The 19,118-nt window shown below is 43.2% G+C and overlaps 1 protein-coding gene across 5 annotated transcripts in view; it reads right to left on the reverse strand.

Annotated features, from left to right (window-relative positions):
• TANC1 (tetratricopeptide repeat, ankyrin repeat and coiled-coil containing 1) overlaps positions 1-19,118 on the reverse strand; it is a 230,376-nt gene that overhangs the window by 124,096 nt on the left and 87,162 nt on the right. For all 5 annotated transcript variants that reach the window (XM_024735882.1, XM_024735886.1, XM_024735887.1 and 2 more), the window contains one exon: positions 5,930-6,130. In XM_024735882.1, the coding sequence (XP_024591650.1) occupies positions 5,930-6,130 (201 nt within the window). The remainder of the gene's footprint in view (positions 1-5,929; positions 6,131-19,118) is intronic.

Raw genomic sequence — 19,118 nt, forward strand, 5'->3', positions numbered from 1 at the left:
GCAGCTTTTCGTAAAGTGACTGGGCAGTATGTACCAAGAATCTTTAAATCTTTAAAAATGTAGTCCATCGGGCTTCCCTGGTGGCGCAGTGGTTGAGAGTCCACCTGCCGATGCAGGGGACACGGGTTCGTGCCCCGGTCCCCGAAGATCCCACATGCCGCGGAGCGGCTGGGCCCGTAAGCCATGGCCGCTGAGCCTGCGCGTCCGGAGCCTGTGCTCCGCAACGGGAGAGGCCACAACAGTGAGAGGCCCACGTACCAAAAAAAAAAAAAAAGAAAAACAAACAAAAAAAAACACAGAAAAACATGCAGTCCATTTAGTGCAATACTTCCACTTCCGGGAACCTGCCACTCTTGAGAGATGAGACATATGTAAAAGTTACTCAACAAAAATATTCACATGGGGAGTTCTGGAGACTGGGTGCACAACAATGTAAGTGTATGTAACATGACTAAACTGTACATTTAAAAATGGTTAAGATTGGAACTTTTATTATGTGTATTTTATCACATCTAAAATTAAAAATTCGGGCTTCCCTGGTGGTGCATTGGTTAAGAATCCGCCTGTCAGTGCAGGGGACACGGGTTCGAGCCCTGGTCTGGGAAGATCCCATGTGTCGTGGAGCAACTAAGCCCATGCGCCACAACTACTGAGCCCACGGGCCACAACTACTGAAGCCTGCGCACCTAGAGTCCGTGCTCCGCAAAAAGAGAAGGCACCGCAATGAGAAGCCTGCGCACCGCAACGAAGAGTAGACCCCACTCACCACAACTGGAGAAAAGCCCGCGCGCAGCAACGAAGATCCAACACAGCCAAAAATAAAATAAATAAAATACATTTATAAAATTAAAAATTCATAGGCATTTAATAGCAAAAACAAAATACCTTGGCTCACGCTACAATTTTTTTTTTTTTTTTAAACATCTTTATTGGGGTATAATTGCTTTACAATGGTGTGTTAGTTTCTGAAATTTTTTTAAACTGAAAAATAATGTACATATCTAACAGCCAGAAATTAGTTAAAAATCAATTACGGAATACTGAAACAATGGACATCGAATGTCAAATTCTTCACGCAAACTGGAACGTGCTCATGATATAATATTCAGTGAAAAATGGCAAAGCGCGTGTGGTCCTGGGTTTAGGAAGAATCGATTGAAAAAAAAAAAAACTAGAAAATCAAAACACTAAGCATAGTTCTGTCTCTACACTGGGATTTCCAAATTTTCTAAAAGAAACACTCCAGCAGGGTGAGGGAAGGAGGAGGGCCTTGGTGGACATTAATTCATGGTCCAAGAATCAAAGGGCAGAATGATTTCCACTTTACAGCCTGTCAGCTTTGAGGTTTTTCCCTTAAAGAAACAGACAGCCAGAGGGGTTTTCAAAACTGCTGCATCAGCTCTGTTAACTGACACAGAACTGGGACTGGAGATGGCAGAGATGCAAATACAGCAGCTCCCCTCATACGTTCCAAGACCCCCAGTGGATGCCTGAAACTGCTGATAGTACTGAGCCCCATGTATACTATAGGGTTTTTTCCTATGCATATACACCTATGATAAAATTTAATTCATAAGTTAGGCAAAGTAAGAGATTAACGGCAGTGACTAACAATAAAATAGAATGGGGCCTCTCTCTCAAAGTACCTTACTATACAAATTTAACACATTTTCTATCTTAACTAAAGCACTTATCACATACCGTGGCCATAACTTTTACAGTCTGAGGTGCGAGAGCAAAACTAGCACCCATTTTTTTCCTTCTTCACAATTTCACGAATAGAAAATTCGTTCTTACCATAGATCTTAGCTACCTCAGCATATTTTTTTTCCTTATTAAGTCAAGAACCTTTTCACTTACAGGAAAGCACTTTACAAACCGTTCTCTTTGCATAACTGAACTGCCAGCATCACTACTCTTGCACTTCAGGTCCTTTATTAAGTAAAATAAGGGTTACTTGAACCCAAGCACCTTGATATCACAACAGTGGATCTGATGACTGAGGGGGCTATGCAGAGACTAATGGGCAGGGCACACTGGACAGAGGGACGATTCACATTCTGGGCAGGACAGAGCGAGACTTCATCACATGAGCTACTCAGAACGGCACACAATTTAAAACTTATGAACTGTTGGGACTTCCCTGGTGGTCCAGTGGTAAAGAATCCGCCTTCAAACACAGGGGATGCAGGTTTGATCCCTGGTCGGGGAACTAAGATCCCACATGCCACAGGGCAACTAAGCCTGCGCACCACGACTACTGAGCTCGTGCACCTCAACTAGAGAGCCCGCGTGCCACCAACTACAGAGCCCACGCGCCCTGGTGCCCGCCAGGCTGGGTAGGCCACAACTAGAGACAAGCCCGCGCACCACAACGAAAGATCCCACGTGCCTCAACGAAGAGCCCACGTGCCCCAACTAAGACCCGACACAGCCCAAAAAAAAAAAACCTTATGAATTGTTTACTTCTGGAATTTTCCATTTAATATTTTTGGACACTGACCACGAGTAACTGAAACCAAAGAAAGAGAAACCACAAATAAGGGGGGATGACTATAACCAGCACTACCCAGCCTCCCCATATAAGCGAGGATGAGAAAAGCAGTATCACCCACTTTTCACCATCTGCTGTTTTACTCCATTCACAGTGTTTTAAATGGTTGCTCTGTGCCTCCTTTTGATTGTTCCATAATGGGCCCAAAGTGATCTGGGAAATGTAATCCAAATATAAAGTAACAAATTATATTACTAATAAACAATCCACAGGAAATGGGCTTGCTCTTCTCTCGGAGACCAAAGAATGCATTACAAATATTAATGAATTCTTAATCCAAAAAGGCTTGCACCAGCCACAGAACTACGTAATGGATACTGATCCTTGTTTTCATTATCAGAAAATTTATGTTTCATTTAGAAAAAAAACAAAAAATGTGAAACAGTACTCAGGAAACTGAACCTTTCGACTAGCAGTGAAAAACATATAAATAGGGTGGAGCAAGGTGGAAGGAGAGTAAATAAAAATAGTAACTAGCAATGTAAGTGGAATGTAAGAAACTCAAGTCATGTGAAATGCAGGGTCACATTACTGCGACATCAACGACATTTTCTCTGGTCCTGAGTTCCCATGGCCCAGGAGCCAATCACCAAGTATACTAGTATACAAACTTTCATTATTAATGCAGGCTGTGCTGAGTGTCTGTGACAGGAGTTTATAGTATTTGACCTTTGCTAGAATAACAGTTTCGGGCCAACAGTTTCTTGATTAGCGTCAATTAGTGAAGACGTTCTACCCAAACAAGTAAAACAGGTTTGGTTCTTGGTGCAGTTTTTTTTCATTTTGTTTTTGCCTTAAACAAAAGAAAAAGGCATCTAATCTTACAAATGAGAACAGAAGTCAGCATCTTTCAGAGCTGGGGCTGAAAGATGACGTGCTCCTGAAGCAAAGCCAGATGGGGAGGGAAAACAGAGGGGGTGGGGTAGGCGGGGGCGGGTCTCTAACTATGGGCTCTGCGCACACACCGTATTTACTGTATCATTAGCAACAACAGTGCTAGCTTTTTAAATTGATGGCTATTTTAAAATCCAGTGCATGTTCACAACCGTATGTCAACTATTTTTATAGGCAGGTAGAACATTAGGACTCTAGATACTTTTCCAACAATATGGTTTAAACAGAAATCTGTGTGTGTTCGACACTGGAAAAAACACTGTTTACCGTCTGATGCATCCTGAGTCACTGCCATTTTTAAGCAAGTACCTCTGCCTTTAACTTTCCTTTTCGAATTAAAATTACCAAGATAATGAAACCAAATTAACACTGTGAGACACTAATTTGATGTACAAATTTGGGCAATCCACAAACACTGCCCCACCAAAGAGGAATCTGCTTAGTGTATTTAATTATCATTTGGACCAAAAGCATCTAATATGGAGAATATTTCCTTCAACCCACTGCAACGTTGAATGTTGCAGAGCTAACTACTCCCTTCTATGCATAAGGCCTTGCAAAGACCTTAGCAGAAATAAATTTATTCCTATGGAGAAAAACAAACTTTGGGATATTTTCTCTAAAACCAAAGATATCTAATTTGGTCAGGACAGAGGAGATGAGGCCTTGTCAGGGATTTCTCTGCAGGTGTGCCTGCAGCCTAAATGAGACTCTTCTGGCTTGCCACTCTGCCCAAGCTTGCCATGCCATTCATTGCTACCTGATGTCCCCCTAAAATGCCACAAAATAAATAAGTAAATAGTAACTGTGAAGTGATGAATATGTTAGTTAACCTTATTGTGGTAATCAGTCTGTAATATATTTATATATATATATATAAAATCACTACATTGTATACCTTAAACTTACAATGTCATGGGTTGATTATATTTCAGTAAAGCTGGAAAAAAATTTTTAAAGATTGAAGTCCCATTAAAACTAACACGGATTTTTTTATTAATAAAACTATATCTGAAATGTAGTATTCCCCAGAGTCTCTCTGGTGTTCACCAATCCCAGGGCCCAAGCAGCATCAATTCATCTGCAGTAGCACAGACTATAGGAGGGAAACCTCTATTATCTGTTTTTATATAGATGAGGTATACTTGGAGAAGACATCATGCCCGTCCTCAACCATCAGACATAGGAAGCACATACACACTAATTCAAGAAAAAAGGACAAATGATGAAGCTAATAAGAATAAAAGTAAAATGCTGTGCACAATTTGTAAAAAGGAGTAATTCCAGTGGGGTAACCGGCAAAAGAGGCAGTGTGGGAACTGGAATTTGAAAGAAGAGAAGAAATCTGACAAAGAGATATAGCAGTAGGGGGAGGGCAAAGAGAAGAAAGGACATTCCAGGAATTTCCCCAAATACTGATAAACAGGTCAGATTCCTTGGCACAGGAAATCACTTCATACCAAAGAGGTTTCCAAGTTCCAGCTAATGACTGGATTGTAAACAATGCTGTCTAAAGTAAGAAAGTTCTAGAATAAAAGATTTTGGACACTCACCAATTCACAGCACCATTTCTAACATTCAGAGCTTAACGTTTGCGCTCTTAATTTTACCCCACATAAACTGCAAATATCCACTAAATGATTCAGAAATAATGCCTATAACATCTCAAGTAATACACTCATTCAGGAGATTAGAAAAACAGATACCAATTTCACAGTCCCAGAGCATATCTTAGATCAATTCCAAACATGTTTATGTGTAAATGTGAACAATTCTTACAGTGGCATATGATCAATAAGGCCCCAATTTATCTTGCCCTCAGTAAACAAATACTCAGAAAACCTAAAAGAAGATCAAAGAACCTTTATGATTCCATGTATCATTATTTTTTTTGGAAAGGCCTTCCTCACATCTGATTAAAGTTAAATAATGTTTGAGTTTTTATTGGTAAAGTGCAAAAAGTTGGTAATAATAAGGGAAGTCAAAATACTTCATGCAAGTAATCCATAAGTCCCTTGTTCCACCCCTTTACAAGTCTGAATTTTCACCAACAACTAAATTTTACAGCTGCTCAAATGCTGGATGATGTAATCAAGGAAACACATCAGTATATAGCGCTGGGTGGTAATAAACAGACTGTGGTCGGATTACACTTGCCAAAATCCATAACCTTTAAACATACCACAATGAAATTAGATTACAGCGTTTCCCAAATTTGTGAACAAGAAAACAAAACTGATGGTTAATATTGATAACATGAATCTTTGTAAAACTATAGCCTGGGCAATCAAAATAGTTTATATATAGGTTGAACTAAAGAAATCAATCTATTCAAATCATCTTTTTTTTTTTTTAAAGATTCCCTTCTTCGAGAAGTTACCGTAACAAAGAAAAAACCTTCTCCCAGAAGATTTCTCATAAGCACTAGTTCTGCCTAATTCCAATACATGTAGTTTGGGGGCTGTTTTGTTGCTCGCTTACCTGGGGACTTTTTGGTTGATCTTGATGGCACAGAGTGAGACTGTCGAGGCAGCAGAGGTGACGAAGGCAGAGACATGGAGACACCTTTGGCCAAGCTCACCCTGTAGGCATCCTCTGCCACTGGAAGGCTGCTCACAGAAAACTCACCACCGTGGCCAGGGGGCAGGACTGGAGGAGAAATCTCCAGACCAAAGTCACCTCCTGGAGTAGAGAGAGAAAACCTTAGGTTAGGCCATCCGTGATAGCTAGATGCGAACTTAATTCCTAAGAACTACATTCTTAGAACTCCCATATGCCACATGTGTGTGTGGAATTTTTTTTTTTTTTTTAAGATTCTTCTCGCATCCCATTCACTTCATACTCCGCATGGCACAGAGTCCACCGTCCTACAACTCAAGCAGCCCAAACCCTTAGTCATGAGACTGGAACCGTGGCTCACTGATGAAGCAGGTTCTCCTCAGTATTCAACCCCTAAATGAACTTAAGGACAAACAAGCTTACTATAACGAAATTAAACATTCTAGGGAACTCCCTGGCAGTACAGTGGTTAGGACTCTGCTCTCTCACTGTCGAGGGCATCAGTTCAATCCCTGGTTGGGGAACTAAGATCCTGCGAGCTACGTGGTGCAGCAAAAAAAAAAGGGGGGGGGGAATTAAACATTCTAGGGTGGTAGACGCATTAAAAAAAAAAAAATACAGAGGAGGCAATTGCAGTGTAGAGAGGACACAAGGAAGGGACTACATCAGCTAGGACCAGCACCTCTCAAAAAATACAGCCAGTCCTCAAGTACTCAGATGACATGCTTTCCTCCTTACCCCCAGGTACATACAAAGAAGCAACTGAGATGCTGCAAGAAGAAGAGGTAAATCATTTTCCTGATGATTAAAAAAAGCATCTTTAAGCTCTGAATTATATACAGCAGAACTGGAAAGGTACAGAAAGTTTTCCACAAGCAAACTTTTCTCTCTGATGAAAGTTAACCAACTGATGGAAGTTTACCATGCCTTCCTGACTCCGAAAAATCGAGGCCTGGATTTGAACTTAAACCGTTTTGTCTAGCCAAGTGGGAACTCAATTTTTGCAGATCTTTGTGTACAATACTCAAAAAGGATGCAACCCCAACTGTCAAGTTCCCAATGGCATCACTGAACTTGTTTTTCATGTTAGGAAGCACGGTGAAGTAGAGAGTTACCCCCTCCACAGACCAGGGGGCATTGAAAACAGGCAAACAGGCTCATGCATGGCTTTCAAAGGCAACTCAAAACAAGCAGAGCTGTGAACAGAAAAGCCACAGGTTCCGCAAGGCATAAGTTGGCACCATCAGAAAGGTAATTTCAGTCTCAGCTGGGCCAGCTATGCTTGAAGGGGTTTTAATAAACTTGGGAAACTAAATATCCAAATGACTGACATTTGAAGAAACAACGAGAATTACCAGGAAACTCTCACTAGAATTTTCAAAAACAAGGACATTATGTCAACACCCAAGACAAATAAATTGACTTTCTGCCCATGAGGGAGGGAAGCAGGAAGGAAGGAGTTAATGGAGATCCTTACTTCCTAAGTCCAAGTGAACTGCAGTGTCTCCCACTCTGGTCCTCTTACAACCCTTGCCCACCCTGCTTCCCGAGCCTGCACTATAAGATACCATCACCACCAATGCCCAGCACCCAGGAGCTAATCTCTTAACGCCACCATGGACAAGCCTGAAATCTTTCAAAAACCTCCTCCTTGGCGTCTTAAGCCAGGGCGTGAAGCATCCTAGCTGCTTCCCCTTCAACAGTCTGGCGAGGAAATAGATCTTAAGGCAGAACAGGGGGTGCACCACAATGCCAACTCCCACTGGGGCTGAAGGTCCACCATGCTGAGACTTGGGACAGTTGAAGGGACAGTTGTTTTTTCTGGTCCAATATCAGGTTCTCATGACCAGTCCCCACCACCACCGCCGTCTCATCTAGGAATGCAAGCAGGTGCTGTACCTACAAGAATAGTGCCTGGTCATCTGATCCCTGGATGTGTCACAAGAAACCCTAGGAGACAGACGAGAACTTGGAAAGCATTGAGGCTACAGCCCACAGCCCCAGGGAGTTACACACATAGAATGTGGGGGGCCTTGAAGAGGTGACACTGGTTTTCCATGTGGTTTGAAGAAAGCTACCCTGCCCTGTGGCTGCCCTTACACTGCCTAAATCACCAACCTGGGTACCCAAATAGCTATGGGATGGCCTGATGGGAGCAGGCGTTGTGACAAGGCTGTCTTTTCCTACTCACACACGAGTATCTCTGACCGAGAACAAACCTACCTCAGATTTCAGGTCACTTAATCTGGATGAGGACACAAAATGAGGGAGAAATGCATCTTTTATGACAACATCAGAAATAAAACAATGAGCTCATTACTGAGAGAGGGTTTATTTTCTTAAATACTTGGAATTCTTCAGTGACACAAGAGAAATTGGGGACGGAGGGATAAAAGAGAATTAAAGAGTTTCCTAATTACAAATTCTGCCCATAAACTTTGTTTATATCAAGCAAAGCAAATATTTTCATTAACTGCAAGTCTGGTGGGGATGAGTTTCCAAAGAAAGCCATAACCATGAGGACCTTCAGCTTTCGGAGCAGCTGTGCTCCAGCACTTTGATTTTATGTGGTCTGCAATAAAACAGGACTTAGAGATGGGGTTTGGGGAGGAAGGATCTCTATTTCAAGTTTACTTTGACATCTCACCATAATATCAGTCCCAAACATGCTGTTCTGTTGGTTTATTTTTCAGACACAATTAAAGATCCCTAACATCCAACTTCCTTTTATCAGAAAGGCACAAAGCAGGGAAAGGAGTTTTATGTACGAGCAGGTGATGCAAAGAAGTGGGTGATCCAGCGGCTTAGAAGCTGGAGACGGCACTCCGGAGTCTGGTGCTTTAACTGCATCAGGCAAGGGGTTCAGGTCAAAGTCAGTCCAAGAGCACCACAAGGATGCCGACGCCAGTGCCAGAAAGTGAAAGTCTCCTGGGGCATCCATAGGACTAAACAATGTTGGTTCTAGGCAACATGACACCAGAAATTCTCCAGTTGATTTAACATTCCTCAACAGATGCTTAAAGAGGTTTAAGAGGAATTAAAAACATCTCACTGCAACAACCAGCATGGCCAGCGCATTTCTTTTAGCTTTGAATACATGTTTTTCTGTTGACTGTGACCTATTTTATTCCCCACCTCAATTAAGTGATGGGAAATACACCTCAGTCCCCCTTCCTGTTGCTGCAGCAGAAATGCCCAGGCCAGGTAGAACGACGCATCCTTTCCAGGGTAGGAAAACCGTATTATCAACTACCTCCTCCAGTTCCCCTGGCAGGTGTTTCCCGTTGATTCATCGTGGACACTCACATCCACCCCAACGTGCTTTCACTCTCAGAGAGCACCTAGTCCTATCACACAGGTTCTCAGACAAGAAACCAGGGCATGGGGGTTATCCGTGAGGAGCAGGGTCACAGCTAGAACTTCCAAAATCCCCCCAAGTGGCTGGCTCATGCTCTAACATACTCACTACTCTACACATTTAAGAACTTAACTTTGAAAAAAAAAAAGGAGGGGAGGCACTCAAAATAGACATGCTTTTTTTAAAAAAGATTTATTTATTTGGCTGTGCCGGGTCTTAGTTGCAGCACGTGGGATCTTCATTGCTGCGTGTGATCTTTAGTTGCAGCACACAGGATCTTTAGTTGTGGCACGTGAACTCTTAGTTGCGGCATGTGGGATAGAGCTCCCTGACCCGGGATCGAACCCAGGCCCCCCTGCACTGGGAGCACGGAGTCTTAGCTACTGGACCACCAGGGAAGTCCCAAAATAGACATGTTATTGAATGAGTTAATTCTATAAAGGGGTCAGCACATTTTTGCTATAAAAGTTTAGGCTTTGTAGGTCACACACAGTCTCTGTCATTCATATACATAACATACACACACACACATATCTTTTCTTATTTCAAAATCACCAACTCTGAGTTTCAAAAATAAAAGACCAGAAAGGGCATGAGGGTATAAGGTTCTTCCTGTTTGTAATAAATATAAATACACATATGGATATATGTAATAAATAAAAGTAAATACACATACATATATACTTACTCACACGTGCAAAAACTAAATCCAAGTCATAGTTTGCAAAGATAATAGAAGTATCAAAGGGGATAAAGCCATCCAATAAGGCTTTTTAAATTGGCAGAAATAGCTTGTGATAACAGTTCTTTTTTAATTTTTTCCACTATTACAGGCTGTGAAAAGGGATTTAAACTCACAATGGCAGAAAATGCGAACCTGGGAGATGATGAATGTTTAAAGGCGGCTCTGCAGAGTGGCAATGTCCAACATTACAGATTAAAGTGCATGGAGTGCAGGATTAGGGAAGGCTTAAAAAAAAAAATGAGGGCAACGGAGCCAGGGAGATGAAAGTAAAACTGCATTTCAAAAAGAGTAGATCTGAGAAAGGCAAGGGTGAGCTTAGACATTCAGGTAAATAGGTCCGCAGATGCAGGAAGTAAGATTTCCATTTATTGTGCCATTGAAGTGGCTAGATGGAGGAGGGGGGGATGGAAGCTTAGAATAGAAAGAGAAAAGATGTTCTGTTTATCCAGTTCCAGAAAACGGGACTTGTGCAATACATTTAACTAGGGCATTAAATGTGTTAGGGCTTCTTTTGTGCAGTCCCTGCCTGGGAGTGCTCTCATGTTTCTTAAACATATTTTCCATCATAAGGCTTTATGACCATGTAACTCATATATATTTACAGAAACCTAGAAAATTGGAAAAAATTTCCTCCCGCAAGATCCAGTATCATTTTTGAAATCCTCAGAAGTTTCTCTCTGCAACTGAAAGCACTTTAAACCGCTTTACATCTTATAGGATCTTCCCAACTACCCAGCCAGAGCTGACTGTTAATGTGCGTTTTCAAAAAGAAAGATTAATGTATCCAAGAAAGCAATTTTCCAAAACATTATTCACACAGTCATGACTAATTCTCAAACAATACTGCTGAGAGGCAACAAAGCAGCTAACTCCAGAGTACAGAAAAACCTGGTCAATAGGACAAGTTTACCCTTTTGTCTTCAAAACTCCAAGTGGGTTCTAAACAGAGCTCAGTAAAGACTATCCTCACAGTTTTATTCTTAATACTCAAGGGTTACAGAACCAAATGTACTTTATTCCAAAACAGATGAGTAAACAGACTGGCATTTCCTCTCTAATTGTCAAAGTTTTCCCTTTAAGGCATGTTGCCATGCAAGCGATTCTGAGCTTTAAGAATATGTATATGACCTCAGAAACACTCCCACTCCCAAGCCCTGGAGGGTGCACTTTAACAGAATAAATGCTTTTTTAGATATACTATGTGTTGGGACAGGGTTTCAGGCACTTTGTATCATTGCAGCCAACTCATGAAGGGAGGTGCTAGTATTATGTCCCTCCTTCAGTGAGGAAACTGAGGCACGGAAAGCATCAAGTATCTCGCCCAAGGACTCCGGCAAATGGCAGAGTCAGGTCTGAACCCGGGCAGTGCGATCCAGAGTCCAGTCTCTCGGCACTGCTCCCCTAAGGAAAGGCTACTGAAAGATGCCTTTCCACATTATATCGTTTTGTATACCTAACAGGGAAGATCAAAACTAGTCCAGGTAGGTCTACATGCACACAGTACCCGGCCACTGTGAGAAGAAACCTGTTCCCTCACCTATTTTCACTTTTCATGCTGGCTGCTTAATTAGCTCCACAGCACTCCATTTGGGAGGCACCCAGGCCCAGAGTTCATTAATTTTCTTTCAGTCACACCTTATGCTGTCACCATACAGGCAAAGTAGATCCGAGATAGATGTTCGGTCATCAAGCACCCTAAATAGTTTCCTCTTCTTTCACTTTATACTGTAAACTCATTAACTCTCGCAGCCTCCGGGCCTGCTCTCTCTGCCTGGGGTGGATGTGCTGAATGCCATTCCCACCACACAGGACAGAATCCTGACACTCTACGTGGCCAGGTGATGAAGGAAGCCGTGGGGCAACTGTGGTCAAAAGCAACCTGGGTTCAGGGTTCATCTTAAATCTGTGTGGAATTCATTATCCTACATCTCCTTGTTGGGATAGACTCATTCCCCAAGTCCATGGGTCCTGTCAAACACTCCACACTTGGACTCTGAGATCTGCCAGGCCCGCTGCACAGGACCAGAGCAGGAGTTCCCAGCCCTGCCACAGAAGGGAGCCCGAGCCCTTCCCGAGAAGGCTGTCATGAGTGCTCTGGGGTGCAGCCTGGGCACCAGTCGTGAGTGAAAGCTCACTAGGTGATCCTCACGTACAGCCAGGAACGAGAACCGCCAAAGATTGTGAGACCACAAGAAAGTGGTCAAAAAGATCTGAAACGTTTTGTGTTCCTATTACAAGATAAGGGGGAGGGAGGGAGGGGTGGGAGGGAGATGAAAAGGAAAAGAAACTTGAGGGAATAATCATGTAGATGATTAAGTAAAGGTTCCCCTTATGCACAACGTGCATTCCTTGAGTGTATGTATGTATACACACCTGTGTTTATATACACGTGTGCGCACGCCGTATGTTTTTTATGTATACATAAATAATGTAAATACACACACTCGTACATGCATGGAAGGTCTCTAAGAAGAACACACAGGATCCAGGAGCAGTGGTTGCCTCTGGGAATAGGAACTCACCAACTGGGAACCATGGATGGGAGGTATATACACTTTTAAATGGTTTACATTTTTTTGCTATGTGCATACGTTTCCTATAAATATTTTACATCTGCGTTTCCTAGGATTGAGCCAGGTGTGGATATGAAGATCTTAAGTCTAACTGGGCCACACGCTATGGCCTAACTTGGCAAGTGGGTGAGATGAAGCTCCCTTCCACAAAGACTGTTCAAAGTGACGGTGTGCGTGCTGACTGGTCGGAGGTCAGCTTGTTTCTGGTTGACGGAGGTGGACACAGGACAGGGGAGTAAGAAGAGCCCCCGGGCCGTGCTCTGAAAGAGGTGGGACTCTCGGCAGCCCCAAGCATTGCCACTCCCACTGTGCAGCACAACCTTCCCCTCTCCTCACCCTGCACCCTGGTTCTTTCATGTCCGGGTCATCTCTGCTGCTGTGGGGGGAGTGTGGGCGCACTCGTGGAAGCAGCTCACCCAGGATAATCCAGGGCCCTAGGGAAACACCAGGTCTGCCAGGGAGAGGGCAAGATGAGGGAGGGGTAGGCATGGGAACCTGTTAGATGGGGGGTAGGGGAATAAGGAGAGGCTAAAAGGGAAAGGAATAAGGCAGGATGGGACCTAGGAATACCGCGGTAGGAGGAAGAGGGAAGCAGCCAGTGGTGGGGAGAGGCAGGGTGCAGGCGGTAAAAGCACGAATTCCCGTTTCTGTTTTAAACTATTGTATCTGGCTAACAAGCCCTCCCAACACCCTGATAAAATACCTGTAACTACAAAGTAAAAGACAACAACTCACAAGTGCAAAATCTACTCCAAAAGATAAGGGAGTGCCAGAAAAGCAAAGAATTCCTAGTAATTTTAAGGATGACAATGGAGCATCCTTTGTTTTCACTGCAACAACTGGTGGCCCAACCAGGCTTCAGCCCACAGGATTGGGAGACATTCATCCCCTGCCCGGGTGTTGGCTCCAGTATCTCCGCCTATAGCCACAAGCAGGAACCAACTGACTCCAGTAGATAAAACAGAGCTGATGAGATCTTTTCTCTTTCCATGAAAAGCCAACTCCCTAAACACCTCCCTCAAAATAATAAATGGTGGGAGACTGAGAAGAATGTAGCTTATTAGCAAAAGGAAAGGGGCTATCTTTTTGAAGATTCAAACAAAGAAGGCTGAGATAAAAATTCAGTGAACTGCTTGTCACCCTCAATAGAATATAGGGGGACATGGCCTCTATACCCTTCATACGGCATTTCTTTTTTGATTAGTATAGACTAATATTAAAGAGGAAGAAAAGCAAGGACATTTCAAAAGCAATAGCCGATTATTATCCACATTTCAGGCATAAAGAGTAGAACTAACACTACAGAAAGTCCACTCAGTGATAAAGAACAAGCTTGAGGAGGTGTCCCCAGGATGTAGGGGGAAGGGGCGAACATTTTCATGAAGCAAGAAAAGATTACAGATATGGAAAACAAAGGTATTTCTGAGGAGAAACAGGCACAAAATAATTTTTAAAACTCAAAGAAAAAAAACAATCTTTTCTGAATTGAGGTTTGCAAATTTAAAAAGGACCCGCCTCAGAATGGCCATCATTAAAGTCTACAAATAACAAATGCTAAAGAGGGTGTGGAGAAAAGAGAACTCCCCTACACTGCTGATGGGAATGCAAGTTGGTGCAGCCACTATGGAAAACACTATGGAGGTTCCTCAGAAAACGAAAAATAGAACTACCATATGATCCAGCAATCCCACTCCTGGGCACATACCCAGAGAAAACCATAATTCAAAAAGATACACGCACCCCAATGCTCACAGCAGCACTATTCACAATAGCCAAGACATGGAAACAACCTAAATACCCGTCGACAGATGAATGGATAAAGAATACATACAATGGAATACCACTCAGCCATAAAAAAGAAATAATGCCATTTGCAGCAACATGGATGCAACTAGAAATGATCATACTAAGTGAAGTCAGAAAGAGAAAGACAAATACCATATGATATGACTTATATGTGGAATCTAAAATATGGCACAAAGGAACATATCTACAAAACAGAACCAGACTCACAGACATAGAGAACAGACTTGTGGTTGCCAAGGGGGTGGAGGGAGGGAGAGGGATGGACTGGGAGTTTGGGGTTAGTAGATGAAAACTATTACATTTAGGATGGATAAACAACAGGGTCCTACTGTACAGCGCAGGGAACTATATCCCATCTCCTGGGATAAACCATAATGGAAAAGAATATAAAAAAGAATGTATAGGGCTTCCCTGGTGGCGCAGTGGTTGAGAGTCCGCCTGCCGACGCACGGGACGCAGGTTCGTGCCCCGGTCCGGGAAGATCCCACATGCCACGGAGCAGCTGGGCCCGTGAGCCATGGCCACTGAGCCTGCGCGTCCGGAGCCTGTGCTCCGCAATGGGAGAGGCCACAACAGTGAGAGGCCCGCGTACCGCAAAAAATAAATAAATAAATAATGTATATATGTGTATAAATGAGTCACTTTGCTATACAGCAGAAATTAGCACAACACTGTAAATCAACTATATTTCAAAAAAATATATTGCTAAGGCCAATGGCAAAAAAAAAAAAAAGAAAAGGACTCACAGTGCTCTAGGCTGTTTCCCTAGAGGGAGACCCATACCTAGACATATCCTGGCAAAACTTTAAGTTGATAGTTTAAAAAAAAAAAGTATCACAAGCATCCAGGTAAGTATATAGTTTTATAAAAATAATTAAGGGGAAACAAAACTGCAGAGACTTTCAAAGGAACCAGAACCTAGAACCCAACTGCCCTCAGACTTCTTCCATTAGTTCTTAGGGCTGCTGTAACAATACCACAAACTGGGTTATTTAAACAACAGAAACTTATTCTCACATTTCTGGAGGCTGTAAGTCCAAAATCCATGTGTCAGGTGGGTCATGCTCTCTTTGAAAACTCTAGGGGAGAATATGGTCCATGCCTTTCTCTTAGTTCCTGGTGTTGCCTACAATCCTCAACGTTCCTTGACTTGTAGACACATCACTCCAAGCTCTACCTCCATAATCACGTCATACTTCCCTGTGTCTGGGTCTCTTCTAAGGACACCAGTCCCTAGAGCAGAGCGCACCCTAATCTATTATGACCTTATTTTCATTTGATTATGTCTACAAAGACCCTACTTCCAAATAAGGTCACTTTCACAGGTATCAAGGGTTAGGACTTCAACTTTTTCTTTTTGGAGGGACACAATTCCACTGACAACACTTCTCTTCTCCAACATCAAGAGCCGAAAGCCAAAAAGCAGTATCTTTGAAACCTGACGGAGCAAAGAGCATGACCAAACCTCATAAAGCCAAACCAAGTTTTCTATCAAGTGCAATACCAACAAAAAACATTCTCAGGTACTCAAAGGCTCAGAAAAAGCCAAGCCCATTTATCCTTTTTGAGGAAAAAGTTACTTAAGAATCAAAATTAACTACTCAACAGTGGGGACATTATGAGTGGGGGGAAAAAAGCAATAAACTATAACTCATGCCCAGCCTTCAACACTTCACTCAACTGTCCCTCTTCTGCTTCCACTCCCTTCTCACTCAGGAAATGAGTTTTTCAAACCATATCCTTCACCCCATGGTGTAGAATTTTTTTTTTATAAATTTATTTGTTTTTTGCTGTGTTGGGTCTTTGTTGCTGAACGTGGGCTTTCTCTAGTTGCAGCCAGCGGGGGCTGCTCTTTGTTGCGGTGTGCGGGCTTCTCATTGCGGTGGTTTCTCTTGTTGCAGACCACGGGCTCTAGGCGCTCGGGCTTCAGTAGTTGCAGCACGTGGGCTCAGTTGTTGTGGCTCACGGGCTCCAGAGTGCAGGCTCAGCAGTTGTGGCACACGGGCTTAGTTGCTCTGCGGCATGTGGGATCTTCGCAGACCAGAGCTCAAACCCGTGTCCGCTGCATTGGCAGGCGGATTCCTAACCACTGCGCCACCAGGGAAGCCCTAATGTGCACAATTTTGTGTATGCCATATGATGACAATGGGAAAATAATATGCACCACCAAAAACTAGAAGGAAATTCAATAAAACGTTGATATGGTTATTCCTAAGAGAGTGGGAACTATCAATGGATTTTTCCCTTCCTTTTACATTTTAAGGTTGACGTATGTTCTGACATTTTCATAACGAGAATGTTTTATAAGACAAAACACACTTTTCCATTAAACATTTATGTGACACATAAATTTGTATCTATCTCCTTTTACTTCCAGAGGTTTCCCAGCAAGCCCCTCCACTGGATACCTGTCAAGTTCCTGCTCTCATGAGTTCCTTTCTTCAGGAAGGAGGGCTCACTTTTCCTTTATCCAGGCTCTTCTAACTATGCCCACTGGTTTTACTTAATCCACCTGGCTGATTTGCCCTCATCCATCTAGCCCAAACTGTCCACAGTCATCTATCTCCCAGGTCTTACTGATCGGGGATGTTCTTCCTTGTTGATTATTCCCACAGTGAAGCTATGGACCGGCTTCCTGTGACACCCACTGTGTGGTCCAAGATCCAGTTCCCTACCCTGTACAGTTGACCCCTGAACGACATGGGTTGCAACTGCGTGGGTTCACTTATACACAGATTTTTTTTTTAATAGTAAAAACTACCGTACTACACAACCTGTGGTTGGTTGAATGCACGGATGTGGAACTGCAGAGATGGAGGAACCATGTATACAGAGGGCTGACTATAAGTTATATGCAGATGTTCAACTGCGGGGAGGGTCACCACACCTCCCTGCCATGTTGTTCAAGGTTCAATTGTATACTTCAAAGTAGTCAAAAGGAACCTCACTGCCCTAGCTCTGTCTACACTTTTCTCTTTTAACTTCCAATCTCCAAAAAATTAATCCTTCTCTTGGCATTAAACTAAAAACCGGCAACCTGAATATACCCTCTTATTTATAACAACATAGAAAACTCCACTTTTTACACAGAACTTCCTTGGGAGGGGGTGGGTGTGACTGACAAATGATGAGGGAAGGACCACCGTCCCCACATCGCACATCTATGTGACAGTGCCCCAGAACTGTGCCGTAAGGCAGCCCCGGGGACTGTAATGACACACTGGATATTCAACTCCTAAAGGCATCCTCCACCCTCAATTACACATCTAGCGCCACCATAACTATGAAGAGCTCGCTTACCCTCGAGCTTCACATTAAGTAAGTACCCAGGTAACACCTCAGGATTTATTATGAGTTTTCTGTTTTAATGATATGTGTATGCTCACTGAATATATCTGCCCTAATAACGAGGGTGATTAAGCTATTATTAAGACCTTACTTGGTGTAACAGACCCCCTGCTAAGCACTTTATATCCATTAGCTAATTTTTTCAACCTATTCCATTGCAAGTAAATGCTGTCACTGCCCCCTAGTTACAGATGAGGAAACTAAGGCTAAGGGAAGCTAAGTAAGCTGCCTGTAAGCGGTAGATCCAGATTTGAACCCAGGCAGACTTGAGACCACAGTCAGAATTCCCAACCACGGCATTACCCTGGTCTGCCTTCCCACACCATGTGGGTCCCCTGACCAAGGTGCATAACGAACATGGAGTGCTGCTGGTGCTTAAGGAATTCTGACTATCATCTACAGATAATTTAGCAAGTCATGTTTCTCTGAATAATAATCATCAGGAACATTCTGTCATACTGGACATGCTGACATTCTGGGGGTGGAAAAATAAGTGGAGGGAAAAAGACTTCTAGAACAATACCATAACCAGCACACCACCCCTAACTACTCAAATCCAAACTCTGGCAGTCCCATCAGCAACACTGTCTGCCAACAGGCCTCATTACAAGAGAAAGGGAGAGTACACGGAGCAGTGCCATTTATCCCGCTTCAACTCCTTACAAGGAAAATGGGACCTATAAACATTTTGGGGGAAATGCCTCAAAGTTTCTAAGCAGCATTTAAAGTTTCTCCCCCACAAACAGATTAAAAATACAATACAACCAACTCAGTATACATTCTAGAAAGCAGCAGAATAAATCAATTGTGTACATGTGGCTTTTTATCAAGATCCCTTTCAGACCTGTACTGGGGGGCAGGGAGTAGGGGAGAGCACGAGATGACTTTTCACTCTTCGACTCTGTCGTTTTATTTGTTATATTCCTGCTCCATCATTACCACCACCATCACCACCATCACAAAAGAAAGAAGGAAGGGGGCTTCCCTGGTGGCGCAGTGGTTAAGAATCCGCCTGCCAATGCAGGGGACACGGGTTCGAGCCCTGCTCTGGGAAGATCCCACATGCCGCGGAGCAACTAAGCCCATGAGCCACAACTACTGAGCCCACGTGCCACAACTACTGAAGCCCACGCTCCTAGAGCCCGTGCTCCGCAACAAGAGAAGCCACTGCAATGAGAAGCCCGCGCACCACAAAGAAGAGTAGCCCCCACTCACCGCAACTAGAGAAAGCTCGCGCACAACGAGGACCCAATACAGCCAAAAATAAATAAATAGTTAAAT

Source organism: Neophocaena asiaeorientalis, unplaced genomic scaffold (assembly GCF_003031525.2).
Source record: "Neophocaena asiaeorientalis asiaeorientalis breed wild unplaced genomic scaffold, Neophocaena_asiaeorientalis_V1.1 scaffold72, whole genome shotgun sequence".
Classification (NCBI taxonomy): domain Eukaryota; kingdom Metazoa; phylum Chordata; class Mammalia; order Artiodactyla; family Phocoenidae; genus Neophocaena; species Neophocaena asiaeorientalis.